At 52.6% G+C, this 14,517-nt stretch overlaps 1 protein-coding gene across 5 annotated transcripts in view; it reads left to right on the top strand.

Moving 5' to 3' along the window:
• Window positions 1-14,517, top strand: part of SNED1 (sushi, nidogen and EGF like domains 1) — a 142,717-nt gene that overhangs the window by 115,180 nt on the left and 13,020 nt on the right. For all 5 annotated transcript variants that reach the window (XM_039487511.1, XM_039487510.1, XM_039487512.1 and 2 more), the window contains 7 exons: window positions 1,495-1,678; window positions 4,203-4,315; window positions 6,804-7,082; window positions 7,712-7,856; window positions 12,262-12,344; window positions 13,810-13,908; window positions 14,265-14,381. In XM_039487511.1, the coding sequence (XP_039343445.1) occupies window positions 1,495-1,678; window positions 4,203-4,315; window positions 6,804-7,082; window positions 7,712-7,856; window positions 12,262-12,344; window positions 13,810-13,908; window positions 14,265-14,381 (1,020 nt within the window). The remainder of the gene's footprint in view (window positions 1-1,494; window positions 1,679-4,202; window positions 4,316-6,803; window positions 7,083-7,711; window positions 7,857-12,261; window positions 12,345-13,809; window positions 13,909-14,264; window positions 14,382-14,517) is intronic.

Raw genomic sequence — 14,517 nt, 5'->3', positions numbered from 1 at the left:
CCCAGCTGTGTGTTAGGCCACTGCACAGCAGTGCAAGTACAGTTCTGAGCTGCATGTGAACATTAGCAGGGTAGAGCCTGGGTCTCCTCTGGGAACAGAGTAGCTGGCCCTCCTGGCTGATTGCTGTGTTCTCACTCCCTGGCAGGCTCACAACTCACAGCTCCTTCCAGCTGCTGTGTCTCCCATTAATACGGAGTCGGTTTTGCCCTGGGTCGGGCCTGTGCTCCCTCAACTCCTACTATGTATTTTACAGTAGCACCTAGAGGCCCCAGCTGAGGTTGGGGTCCCCTGGTGAGAGACAGACAGCAAAGAGCTTACTGAAACAGCTGAGATGGCCAAAAGGTGTGTGCGTGGCGGGTTTGAAACTGAGGCACGGGGAGGGGATGTACTCACTCAGCCAGGAACAGGACCCAGGTGTCTCGAGTTCTAGTCCAGTGCTCTACCCACTGGACCACACCATCTCCATTGCCCTGTTCTAGGAAACTCCTGGCCTTTTGAAAGACAAGTATTTCAAATATCAGAGGGGTAGCCGTGTTAGTCTGGATCTGTAAAAGCAACAAAGAATCCTGTGGCACCTTATAGACTAACAGACGTTTTGCAGCATGAGCTTTCGTGGGTGAATACCCACTTCTTCGGATGCAAGCTTGCAAGCTTGCATCCGAAGAAGTGGGTATTCACCCACGAAAGCTCATGCTGCAAAACGTCTGTTAGTCTATAAGGTGCCACAGGATTCTTTGTTGCTTTTAAGTATTTCAAAGATTGGGAATAAGCTTTCCTATCCTACAGCCACTGTCTGGCGCATGCACCACAAACCAGAGCAGCCTGCTAGGACTCAGTGAGGGTGATGCCTACCTGATTAGCATAGCCATGTGCCCATGTCCAAACTTTACCCAGCTCTCCTGCTGGAGTGCAGAGAACCCCCGCCCCCCCCCACACACACACACAGGCCTGTGCCCTGGGCTGCTCTTTCTCTCTCTTACCTGGAGAGCTGAACTTGGTCCTGAAAGTCCTTGGGAAACATCAGAAACAGCTGATGGGTTCTGGGTTCTCTGTCATTGGTGCCGTTAAGTGCCAAGCTGGCAGGTCCCAGCCTGGTGCTTGGGGGATGGGCTCTGCTGCCTTGCGGGCACTAAGGGCCAAAACAGTGGGGGATAGGAGCCTGCCCAGCAGTGTCACTATGTGCTGGCCTGGCGAGGATCAGGCCCCAGCCTTTGGCTGTGGTGCTGGTGCTCCCTGACACCCAGTGGGAGCAGGCCTCCCGCTCTGTCTGTCAGAAGCACTGCAAGCGCTGGGCAGCCCAGGGAGGCCAGGCCAAGCAGCTGGGCTGAGATGCGATGCTCTGACAGGAAGATCTCAAAGGGGCAAGAGAACAGTCGTGGAGATGCACACACGGGCACAGGCCCCATAGGGATGAGAGGTAGCACCATGTCTGGCTTCTGAGGGGCTCTCGAGGCTATTGTTCACCCCCCCGCCTTTGCTTCCTCCTCCCCACAGAACCTCGCCCAGTGGAGGGATTTGATATAGCCAACGTGACGGCCAGCACCATCACGGTGCAGTGGGCTCTCCACAAGCTCCAACACTCCTCCATCAGCAAGGTGCGCATCTCCATCCGCCAGCCCGGGGACCTGGAGGACCGCACCGTGGAGCTGAACAGCAGTGTGGCCAAGTACACATTCAGGTGAGGGAGGGCATGGCACAAGCTAAGAGATGGGGCTAGACACTGGGAGAAACAAGGGGAAATAATTCCCCCAGTTCTGGGCTGTGACTGAACTGAACTTGGCACAGACCTGGGGCTTTGAGCAAAGGAGGCCATCCAGCAGATAGCACGACTGGAGATCAGTGTTCTCTAGCCAAACTCTTCTCTCCCTCAGCTGTTCCCCAGCCCCTCCATGGGGACTGCAAGTCGAAGGTGGCATAATGCTTTGGCTAGGGTTGCCCCTGGTGAGGATCTGCTGGCTTCACATACCCAGGATACTGCACATGGGACTGCAGCCTAGGGCAGAGTGTGGACCAATGAGAGCAGGCAGTTAATGATCCTAGGCGAGATTTAAAGGGATGCTGCTGACTTAAGAACCACCCTGTTGCCTGAGCATTGCTTAACCCACTTCTGTAACAGGTATCACTGAGGAGCATCTGTCTCTCTCTCTTCAGTCCATTTGCTTCATGCATTTTATAGCACTTTATGTCTAATCAGTCCCATTGCTTTCTTTGGTAGTTAGTTACTGTTTGTGTGGGTAGTTCCTACTTCCAACCTGGCTGATTCCTAGGGGAACTCCTGCTTTGTATGGGCCTTTTCACTCAGCAACAAGGCAGAAAGAGAGAACGTGATTGTAAAACAGAGGAACATGTGATTGTAAAACCCACAAAACTAGCAGGGGGTTCAGGGTACCACCTTCTTAAACTGACCACACTTCAATGTGATGGCCTCCCATTGGACACAAACTGAAAACAGCTTCAGTATACAAGTGCATTTATGGTCTGCAGACAGGGAGAGATCAATGCTAACCCAGGGGTTTACCTTTCACCAAGTTTCTCTTCATTCAGATTTTTTTAACCTAGTTTTTAGTAGCTGTTGGCCATGTGAGGCTGTGAGCACTGGTACTGGCCAACCTCAAAGGGGCATTGTGAATGAATGTCTCAGATGAAAGGTGCTGGATAGCTACCAAGTATCAGCACTAGGCAAGTTTCAGGATGAGGTGAAGAACCAAGCAAATGCCATGATGCTGTAATTTCTGCCATGCTGGCAGACAGCTGTGTCCAGGGACAGCCCCACTAACTTCGATGGGACTCTCTGCGGGTATGTTGTAAATTGCAGGATTGAAGTCCAAGCTGTTACATCCCTCGATATTGTTAATAAGCAGACACGCTAACATGCTAGTGACACTGACAGCGGCCTCTCTACCTACCAGTGACAGACACTTCAGACCCGGCAGTCAGTTTCGGTCCTTGAGAACAAATAATATGTGACAGATGTTAGTCACATTGCTCAATACCCTACTGGAAGGTGCTCAGATCCTACAGCAATAAGTGGTGTATAAGAGTGTGTATGCAACAGAAGAGGGAGCCCTACAATCAGACAGTTGTGTCATTCCTGACCCTTACCTATTTGCCACACTTGGTTTCTGGAACTCCTTACTCAGCTAATCCAGCTGAGCTCGATGGAGATCTAGTGGGGTCAGGATCATGCTATGAATTGTGTGCTCAGGTTTTTCACAAATGTTATCAGTGTAAAGTCCTTTGCAGGCTCTCATCACCCAGGATCTCAGGACCTGTGTGTGATAAGTTACATATTCAGTGGGGTTTGATTGACATGTTTGTAAAACGCTCTGAGACTTAGGTGAAAGGTCCTGGAAGGGTAAAGTGCTGTTTATGGGTTCTGTCTGTTGTCACGGTAGTGATGGTGAAACCAGCCATCGCAGTCCCTGCAGCACATGCTCCCTGCGTTGTCCTGGCCATTGGTGGCAGTTGCCAGAGGGAACTGACCTGGCTCCTGCTCTAACTCCCACTCCTTTGCTCTCAGCTCTGGACCCTGCTCTTCCATTCTAGGGGGATGCGTGACAGGCCCCTCTGTCCACCCAGCCCAAACCCACTACAGTGCAGACTGCAGTGTGAACACCACACCACATCTGCAGAGAGCAGCACACACCGGCAGAAACCTACATCCCACATGCTCAACACCCAGGGCCCTCCTCGCCCCTTCCATGGGCTCTCATTGCAAGGGTTGTGGGGAGGAGCACAGCTGATGGTGCTAGCTGTGATCGCATGCCCACCGATGCTGGTAACTGGGAGAGTGGGCAACCTGGCTTTCCCTGCAACACTACGGATGGCAGTAGTTTAAAACCGATCCCCCCCCACACACACACATCCATGGTGCAGGGGCTGAGTGACTGTGTGGTCACTGATAGCCACAGAGGGGTTGTGTAGTAAAGAGTCCATCACACAATAGAGTCAGATTTCTGCCCCACCCTAGGCTCCTTGGAAATCACATCAGTGCTCCTGCTTTCTTAGCTTGGGGATTGCAGTCACTAGGGGTGGGGAAGCATAGTGAGTATTTCTGTCAGGGGCCCAGTCAGGAGTGGGCTCCGTTGTGCTGGATGCCATCCAGACATGGGAAAGATGCAATCTCTGCCTGGAAATCTCTGCCATAAGAGCTAATCAACCCTACGTTCCTACGTTCCTTCCCTCTGCCTCCTCCGCCTCAGGGACCTCCGGCCAGGGGAGAGGTATCTCATCCACGTGTCAACCCTGAGCGGGCTGGAGACGGAAGATCCTCCCTCAGAGAGCCAGGCCATGGCACCCTTCCACGTGTGGACTCGTGAGTGCGACCAGACATTCCCTTGCCTCTTCCTCAGGGCCGGAGCCTATGGCCATTCCCTGAGAAGGAGCCTGTGATGTCCTAAGGGATGTGAAGGACTCATTCCAACCCCCTGCCCTTAGGGGTCCCCAGCCAGCATAGAGCAGCCCAGCCCCAGATGGCCTGTGTGGCTGAGGGTCAGCACGGAGTGGCTCTGTTTAGAACATGCTCACCACGTTTTGGCTGGAAGCAAATGGGAGCATAAGGCTAAGACAATGAGCCCACAGACAGCAGCCTCTGCTTCCAGCTGGAGAGTGGGCACCTGCTCCAAAGCCAGCCTCCCTCCCAGGGAAGGGGAAATTCTCACCAATGGTCAAGACATCCAGCATGGTGTACAGACCCAGCCAGCACTCGCTTGCACCATCCCACTGCCTGGAGAGCAGCGACAGCAGCCGCTGCTTCTCTGGGCTGTGTGCCTCTCCCTGGACACAGCGTGGTTGCCTGCATTGTGGAGTGGGGGGGCTGGTCGGACTGATGTCATTGGGTCCATGCTGCATCCTGACAAACCAGCCTGGGTCCCGCTTCTGAGCTAGGGCTGGTGCTGGAGGGTGGCAGGAGCATGCTGTGGCTGTGTATTGCCCATGGGCTGACGGGGGCTGGCCCACTAACCCATGCTCAGAAGTACCCTTTATTTCCCAAGGCCCTGGCTGCTCCTTGACCATCAGCAGGGCTGTTCCACTGGCTGACCTGCCATGCCTGTGCCCGATCTCATGTGCACAGTGATAGACAGAGACAGGGGCAGCCCCATCCTGCCACTGGCTGTGGGACCATGTGATGCTCCCCGGATCCCCAGGCCAGATCATGGCAGAAGCACATTGCTTGCCAACTGGAATAACATCAGGGGGAGCAGCCACTCTCTGAGATAACCAGCCCTTGGCTCGCTCCAGCTTCGTTGTCTTGCCTAGGGGCCCGATTCACCCCTCGAGCCTGCAGGACCAACTCCATCAGCCTCAGCGGAGAAGGCCCTGTTCACAGAGGCTCTGATTTGATACTAAGTGTCAGGGGGCAGAAGCAGGTGGTGGGGATTGCCTTAAACTAGGAGCTGTGTGGCAGATTCTTCATACGCATTTGTTAGTTATAGTCAAAGAAGGGGAGAACCTCTTGGTTCGCTCCTTGCTGTGCCCAGTGAATGCCAAATGCAGCTGCTTGCAGCTCTCTCTCTCCCTCCCTCGCTCCACTTGGGGCTGATTCTGCGCCATCCCTGAATATAGAGCCATGCTGGAGCTATGGCCAGCCTGCAGCTGGGCTGAGCATCACCCACACTCTGCCCCAGGCCCCGGGGTGGTGGTGTAGGAGCTGACCCTATAGGAATTCCCTGCCAGGGGCACTCACCAGGTAGCCCTCTAACCTGGCTTTGCAGCGCCATGGTGCCGCTGGCGCAAGGCTGAGGATCTGGCCCTGCATTTTCAGCTCTAGACTAGAGATACCCCGGAGAAGGGGCTGAAGCAACAAACCAGGAGTGCTGCAGAGGTCTGGAGATGGGCCCCGTCCTAGCAAGTGGGGTGCTGGAGGGGCTCCCTAGAGCTGCCACCCACTGTGGGCCCTGGCTGCAGTCAGGACACTTGCCCCATTGGAACTACATTGCTGTCATTAGCCTGGCACAAGCTGTATGTGGCCTGGATGCAGCAGTGCAGTGGGGTTTACCAGATCACCCCATGCTAGGATCTGCCCCAGACGCAGGGGCGGCTCTAGACATTTTGCCGCCCCAAGCAGGGCGGCATGCCGCAGGAGGCGCTCTGCCGGTTGCTGGTCCACACCAAAGCCGCGCTGGACCAGCGGACCCTCCGCAGGCACGCCCACGGGAGGTCCACCGGAGCCACCTGCCGCCCTCCTGGCGACCAGCAGAGCGCCCCCCGCGGCATGCCGCCCCAAGCACACGCTTGGCATGCTGGGGTCTGGAGCCGCCCCTGCCCAGACGGTTACACTGGTGCCAGGCTCACAGCTAGCCCAGGCCTGAGCATCCAGGTTAGCCTAGCCTGGGGGTGAGCAGCCATGCTGCACAGCCAGAGCCTGGTTACTGGGTCCTCACTGCTGCTGTGTGCCCCTGGGGTGTCACTAGGACTGCTTGGGCCATTCCAGCAGTGAGCTGAGCCCCTCTCTGAGTTTGTCCCAGTGAAGTGGGGTAGAACTGGGCACCTGGCAGGAATTGTAGAAAGGCATCAGAGGACTTTAGCCAGTGCGAAAGCAGCACATGGACTCTAAGCCCCGCCCCGCACCAGGCCAGTGAGCTGAGGGGTTCTGGGTGTGGGCAGGAGGGGGATAGTGGCAACGCCTGGGTTAACTGCAGTGAAGTCAGACCCTGAGTAAGCAAAGTTAAACACAGGCAGACAAGGCTCAGAGCACCGAGCGGTCCCAGAAGCAGAGATCACAGGCAGCTTGAGCCATGTAATCAGCGAAGGGACGCTCCATTGAAATCATTTGGACTGATGTTTCCTTCCCGCTGGCACAGGGCCTCTTCCTCCCCAGAACCTCACTGCCTCCAGAGTCAGCACCACCTCTGTCCACATGACCTGGGACCAGCCACTGGCAGGATCCGTGGAGGGTTATATCATCAATGTCACCACCAACCAGAGCATCAAGAGCCGCTACGTGCCCAATGGGAAGCTGTCATCCTACACAGTGCGTGACCTGCTTCCCGGTCAGAGGTATCGCTTGTCCATGATGGCCATCCAGAACACCGAGCAAGGGCAAGGGCACAGCGAGCCGGCCCATGTCTACATCTTGACCTGTAAGTCCATGATCCCGCCATGGCCTCCCTGGATCCTGGCGGGGGAATGTTATGCTGTGGGGGGCAGAGCATACACAAGGGAACAGGTGCCTCTGCTGGAGGAGGTTAGCGGGGGGAACAGGCATTGAACTAATGATGTGACAACAGGGCATGGGAACATCAGCACGTCCATGAGAAGCAGCGTAGCCACCTGGGGATGTAAATGGCCCACGATCTGGAGCCGCCATGCCCTGCAGGAGTTTCACTGAGCTGGAGGAAATGCTGCTTCCCTGCAGTGTTCTCCACTCGAAAGCCAGCGGGGACCCTGCATAGTTCTTCCTTTGCTACACTGGGTGTGGGTGTCACCCCTTCTGTATCTGGACACGCAGTGACATGGGGGAGCTGTCTCGCATGGCGCGTCTGGCATGGGGTGGAGGCAGAGCCATCGTGGGGGTCCGGGCATTTCCCGGGGGCATGCTGGCTGTACACACACTGATTCCCACAAATGCCATCGCTGCTCAGCGGGAGAATCCCTGGCCAGCTGGGAGTGGGCTCTCTCGGGGGCTGTGGCTTGATGGTAGAATTACACTCCATTTACTCCACTGATTCACTGCTTCGTCCTGGCTAAGCCTAACCCTTTGTGCCTGCAGTGCAGAGGGATGGAACCCCAGAGAGGCGATGGGGCCAAGCAGGACAGCCACGGGTGCTCAGGAACAGGCTCCCCCCAGCATTACTGCCGGAACTGCGTCTGCTTGCTGATCACAATATCCCGGAGGAACCCTCGCAGGCTCCCAGGTAGGGACCGGCTCAGTGGCAATTACACCAGCCTTGCTTGAAGTCTGAGCACTAACAAATAACATGTGGTGTTGGGAGCTGGATGAGAGCGGGAATGGGCCACTTCTGCTGAATCTTTGCATTCCAATACAGATCAGGTCACATGTAAGCCATATTTCCTGGCCTTGCTCTAGTTCTCAGTGTATATTTGGCCACATCACAAATCCACCGTATAATCGCATGATTGGCAGCCTGCACTTGGAAGGGACCCAGCCCTAGAACAGTCTGGTTAGTGCATGGGGGATGTTCCCAGAAAATCCCCTGCTGCCCTGGCTTTGACCCTTGGGAGCTGGAGTGCACCTGCCTCTCCCATGTGTACAAAGGGTGGGTGGGATGTTCACAGTTGGTGGGTGGCTCTGGCTGCCTGATTTCCTTTAGGGGACTGAGCATCCAGCCCCACTTCCATGACAGGTTTCAAAGTAGCTTTAAACAGCCCACCCAGAGTGCTGTAGGGATCTATTATCGACCACCTGACCAGGACAGTAATAGTGATGATGAAATGCTAAGGGAAATTAGAGAGGCTATCAAAATTAAGAACCCAATAATAGTGGGGGATTTCAATTATCCCCATATTGACTGGGAACATTTCACTTCAGGACGAAATGCAGAGATAAAATTTCTCGATACTTTAAATGACTGCTTCATGGAACAGCTGGTACGGGAACCCACAAGGGGAGAGGCGACTCTAGATTTAATCCTGAGTGGAGCGCAGGAGCTGGTCCAAGAGGTAACTATAGCAGGACCGCTTGGAAATAGTGACCATAATACAATAGCATTCAACATCCTTGTGGTGGGAAGAACATCTCAACTGCCCAACACTGTGGCCTTTAATTTCAAAAGGGGGAACTATACAAAAATGAGGGGGTTAGTTAGACAAAAGTTAAAAGGTACAGTGACTAAAGTGAAATCCCTGCAAGTTGCGTGGGCCCTTTTTAAAGACACCATAATAGAGGCCCAACTTCAATGTATACCCCAAATTAAGAAAAACAGTAAAAGAACTAAAAAAGAGCCACCGTGGCTTAACAACCATGTAAAAGAAGCAGTGAGAGATAAAAAGACTTCCTTTAAAAAGTGGAAGCCAAATCCTAGTGAGCTCAAACACTGCCAACTTAAGTGCAAGAGTGTAATAAGAAAAGCCAAAGAGGAGTTTGAAGAACGGCTAGCCAAAAACTCCAAAGGTAATAACAAAATGTTTTTTAAGTACATCAGAAGCAGGAAGCCTGCTAAACAACCAGTGGGGCCCCTTGACGATGAAAATACAAAAGGAGCGCTTAAAGATGATAAAGTCATTGCGGAGAAACTAAATGGATTCTTTGCTTCAGTCTTCACGGCTGAGGATGTTAGGGAGATTCCCAAACCTGAGCTGGCTTTTGTAGGTGACAAATCTGAGGAACTGTCACAGATTGAAGTATCACTAGAGGAGGTTTTGGAATTAATTGATAAACTCAACATTAACAAGTCACCGGGACCAGATGGCATTCACCCAAGAGTTCTGAAAGAACTCAAATGTGAAGTTGCGGAACTATTAACTAAGGTTTGTAACCTGTCCTTTAAATCGGCTTTGGTACCCAATGACTGGAAGTTAGCTAATGTAACGCCAGTATTTAAAAAGGGCTCTAGGGGTGATCCCGGCAATTACAGACCGGTAAGTCTAACGTCGGTACCGGGCAAATTAGTTGAAACAATAGTAAAGAATAAAATTGTCAGACACATAGAAAAACATAAACTCTTGAGCAATAGTCAACATGGTTTCTGTAAAGGGAAATCGTGTCTTACTAATCTATTAGAGTTCTTTGAAGGGGTCAATAAACATGTGGACAAGGGGGATCCGGTGGACATAGTGTACTTAGATTTCCAGAAAGCCTTTGACAAGGTCCCTCACCAAAGGCTCTTACGTAAATTAAGCTGTCATGGGATAAAAGGAAAGGTCCTTTCATGGATTGAGAACTGGTTAAAGGACAGGGAACAAAGGGTAGGAATTAATGGTAAATTCTCAGAATGGAGAGGGGTAACTAGTGGTGTTCCCCAAGGGTCAGTCTTAGGACCAATCCTATTCAATTTAATCATAAATGATCTGGAGAAAGGGGTAAACAGTGAGGTGGCAAAGTTTGCAGATGATACTAAACTACTCAAGATAGTTAAGACCAAAGCAGATTGTGAAGAACTTCAAAAAGATCTCACAAAACTAAGTGATTGGGCGACAAAATGGCAAATGAAATTTAATGTGGATAAATGTAAAGTAATGCACATTGGAAAAAATAACCCCAACTATACATACAACATGATGGGGGCTAATTTAGCTACAACGAGTCAGAAAAAAGATCTTGGAGTTATCGTGGATAGTTCTCTGAAGATGTCCACGCAGTGTGCAGAGGCAGTCAAAAAAGCAAACAGGATGTTAGGAATCATTAAAAAGGGGATAGAGAATAAGACTGAGAATATATTATTGCCCTTATATAAATCCATGGTACGCCCACATCTCGAATACTGTGTACAGATGTGGTCTCCTCACCTCAAAAAAGATATTCTAGCACTAGAAAAGATTCAGAAAAGGGCAACTAAAATGATTAGGGGTTTAGAGAGGGTCCCATATGAGGAAAGATTAAAGAGGCTAGGACTCTTCAGTTTGGAAAAGAGAAGACTAAGGGGGGACATGATAGAGGTATATAAAATCATGAGTGATGTTGAGAAAGTGGATAAGGAAAAGTTATTTACTTATTCCCATAATACAAGAACTAGGGGTCACCAAATGAAATTAATAGGCAGCAGGTTTAAAACAAATAAAAGGAAGTTCTTCTTCACGCAGCACACAGTCAACTTGTGGAACTCCTTACCTGAGGAGGTTGTGAAGGCTAGGACTATAACAATGTTTAAAAGGGGACTGGATAAATTCATGGTGGCTAAGTCCATAAATGGCTATTAGCCAGGATGGGTAAGAATGGTGTCCCTAGCCTCTGTTCGTCAGAGGATGGAGATGGATGGCAGGAGAGAGATCACTTGATCATTGCCTGTTAGGTGCCCCTGAGGGAGTGAACCTGGCATCGGCTACTGTCGGTAGACAGATACTGGGCTAGATGGACCTTTGGTCTGACCCGGTACGGCCTTTCTTATGTTCTTATGTTATGTTCTCTATTCAAATGTAACCTCTCCATGAAGTTGCTACAACCTATGCTGTGTGAGCATGGAATCTCTCCTCCCCCTAGGGTGACCAGACAGCAAGTGTGAAAAATCAGGATGGAGGTGGGGGGTAATAGGAGCCTCTATAAGAAAAAGACCCAAAAATCGTGACTGTCTCTATAAAATCGGGACATCTGGTCACCCTATCTCCCCCCCTACCCCCACTCCCACCCCTGTGGAAACTGGCTGCCTGGCTCATGTTTCAGATCTTCAGCCATCTCCTTACTGCTGTTCCCACCTTGGAACCAGCCTGCTGCACCCCTTCCTGGAGCCAGTAACACAAACCAGGCCTGCTCCTCCTGCTCAAGGGAGAGATCTGCATTTTAAATAGAAGCTCTTCAGATTTTTTAAGTGGGTTGAGCAGCTGGAGGAGATGGGACACAATAAACCCAGAGGAGAAAGCGGACACTGGGGTGTAGACTGGCTGAATGCCCTGGAAATGCATGGTGGGACACAGGAGAATGTAGTAGAGGTGCCCTCTGCTGCTCAACGCATCTGTATCGTGGCCACACACACTCCTCCTGCTAATCACTGCAACTCCTCAGACAGGAAACTGTCACGGGCAGTGAGACTCCAAAACCTACATGAAGCGCCAGATTCCGCAGTGGGCTATGTGGCTACAAAGCCAGCATAGCCACCATGGGATTGGCTCCCCATGGCAGTTGTACCCGCATCACTGAGTAGAATGTGCCCCTAGTTATTTCTCTGCATCTCAGTTCCCACTTGCTGTGGTGTTAATGCAGCACTTTAGGAGTGTGCGCCACAGGCTTCCTGCACTGATGCTGATTGGTGGTGTCCCAGTAGTGCCTTGAAGCCCCACTTGCTATCGGAGCCCCTCTGTGCCTGCATGTCACCAAGAGGAACGGTACAGGACTTTGCAAACAGACTTCACTTTGCAGGCTCCAGGAAAGCACTGGAAACAAAACAAATTTAAACAAGATTTTGCAACACCATTGGCGCAGTTTAAATGACCAGCGTATTCATCCTCTGGCTGATGCTACGCTCAGCGTGGTCCATCACAATTCCTTTCCACAGGCTGCTCTCTGCACTCAGAATGCCACTGCTACGGCCCACCAGCTGAACGAGCAATTCTTGTCAGCAAGCCATATAACTGTGTGCTGTAGCCCACTGATTTTTGTGTGGGGGAGCACCCTCTGGTACGAGGGCTAGTAATTCTTTCCCTTTCCAGGTTTACTGAGCTGGTGGATGGCAGACGGAGGATCAGTGCCAAGTTCAGCAGCTTGCCGAGCAAATCTGTCACTGTGAGAACACGTAAGTACTCTCCATCCTCCCCAGCCCCCTTGTCTGTCACCCAGGCCTCTGTCCCACATAGGGTGTGAGAGCAACACCGGCACGATTGCCTGCTGGACTGCAGGAGGTGTAACTGAGATGGTTTGACGTGTGCAGCACCTGCCCCACAGGGGTGTGAAAAGTCTCTGTCTCGCTCTCTCTACACACAGCCCTCAGCCGGCTTTGGAGAAGGGGCCAATCCCACAGCCCAGCACAGATGTGGACGTGACTCCGCGGGCAGAACAAAGCCGGGGGAAATGCTGGCAGGGGCAATGGCTCAGCTCTCTAGAAAGAAGATCCCTGGGTTGGAATGGCCAGGGGTCCCGGCACCGCATGTGCGAGGCCACAGTGCCCTGGCAATGAAGCAGCACAGGCTGACCCTGAATGCCACGGAAGAGCCCCAGAGCCATGCTGCTTCCCCACCAGTCTGTGACTTGCTGGGGCAGGGGTCAATCCCAGCTGACTGCTGCAGGGCCTGGTCCACACCTGCTGCTAACAGCATTGTCAGATTGGCCAGACTGGTGCTGCCCGAGGTGCAGCTCTCCCTGTATCCTGTCTTGGATGGTGGCCGGCTTCAGCTGCCTCTGAAGAGAACCCTGCTGTAGGCAGCTGCCCCATGTAACTCCCAGTCATGCTCAGACACGGTAACCAAGGCCTGGGATGCAGGTGCCATGACCAGCCCCGCCTCCAGCCCAGCCTGGGCTAAGGGATGGAGACTGGAGAATGAGAGAGGAAATGGGCAGGGTGCTCGAACGAGCGGCTGTGCTGAATACAGCCCTGCAGCCATCTCTTGACTCCCTGGACCATGCACATCACCAGGAGGTTTTGCTAGCGGTAGCTGTGCTGGGGTTTACATGCAGGGATTCAGATCCTGTGGCCCCACATGGTGAAGGGGGAAGGAGTTAACCTGTCTAGAAGAATGTAAATCCTATTCAGAGGACCCCTCTGAAATGGCACCTGGCACTGAGTCACCTGAGTTCTAGTCCCAGTTCTGACACCTGACTCCCTGGGTGACTGTGGCTAAGTCCCTTCCTTTTCTGCACAATGGGACTAGTTGTACTCCCGGGCCTGGGGAAGTGCTGAGTGATCACTGTGGGAGAGGGGCTTTGGAGAGGAGCTGAGCTTAGCGGGGTTCCTAAACAGACTGGACATTCATATGGATAAAAATGGCATGAATGACAGGAGCCAGGATTCAAAAAACAAAAACTAAGCATTTTGGAAGGAATAAATCTTAATGCTTTAGGCCTTAATGCAGCCTCTGCTTGTTGGGGTTTAGGAAGAAAGCGTCTTTCTGGGCAGATTACAGCTGCCTCCTGTGGGGTCCTTCCACCTGCCGCTGAAGCAGCTGGTGCTGGTGACTGGGCTGGATGGCCCTTGGGGCTGATCTTGTCTGGCACTGCCTAGGTTCCAGTATAAAAGGGATAAATATTATTGGTTGTTCTCCTAGAACCTGAGGCGCCGGTGAAGCTGGAAACCATGGAGGAATCAACCAATCGGGTTGGCCTGGCACTGCAGCTGTCGGAGTCTGAGAACCAGAAGAGAGAGCGTAAGTCTGGCGAGAGGGGGTTTTATGTTCACAGATGGGACCCAACCATTAAAGCTGGTCACAAACTGTATCCCCTGCGCTAGACAGCCCCAAACTTTGGGGAGATTTGAAATCCAAACCTGAATCCACAGCCCCACTTTGCAAGTGATCCGAATGGTTATTATGGGTCAGACCCAAACGCCAGGGCCGCCCAGAGGATTCAGGGGGGCTGGGGCAAAGCAATTTCAGGGGCCCCTTCCATAAATCCTCTGGCTGGGCATGCTATGGCACTCTGCCCAGGCCATACACTTTGACCCCTGAATGTGCATCCTCTGCCAAAGGCTGGAGCAGCCTAATGCTAGTGTTTGTGTTTGCAGACGACAGCCAGAACTGCTCTACAAACCCCTGCAAAAATGGGGGGACCTGCATCCCAGGTGTCGAGGTCTACCTCTGTGACTGCATCCCCGGCTTCAAGGGCAGACGCTGTGAACTAGGTGAGGCTACAGCTGCCCCCCCCCCCCCGCCAGCCCTAGCCCTGCTGCCCGCCAGCAGTGAGACCAGCGAGTGAGAGGCGGGAAGAGCCAATGCTAGGGCTGCAGCAGTCAGTCACACCAGGGAGCAGGGCCCAGC

The sequence above is a fragment of the Mauremys reevesii genome, linkage group 9, assembly GCF_016161935.1.
Source record: "Mauremys reevesii isolate NIE-2019 linkage group 9, ASM1616193v1, whole genome shotgun sequence".
NCBI classification, from domain to species: Eukaryota; Metazoa; Chordata; order Testudines; family Geoemydidae; genus Mauremys; species Mauremys reevesii.
This window is presented reverse-complemented; position numbering and strand designations above follow the sequence as displayed.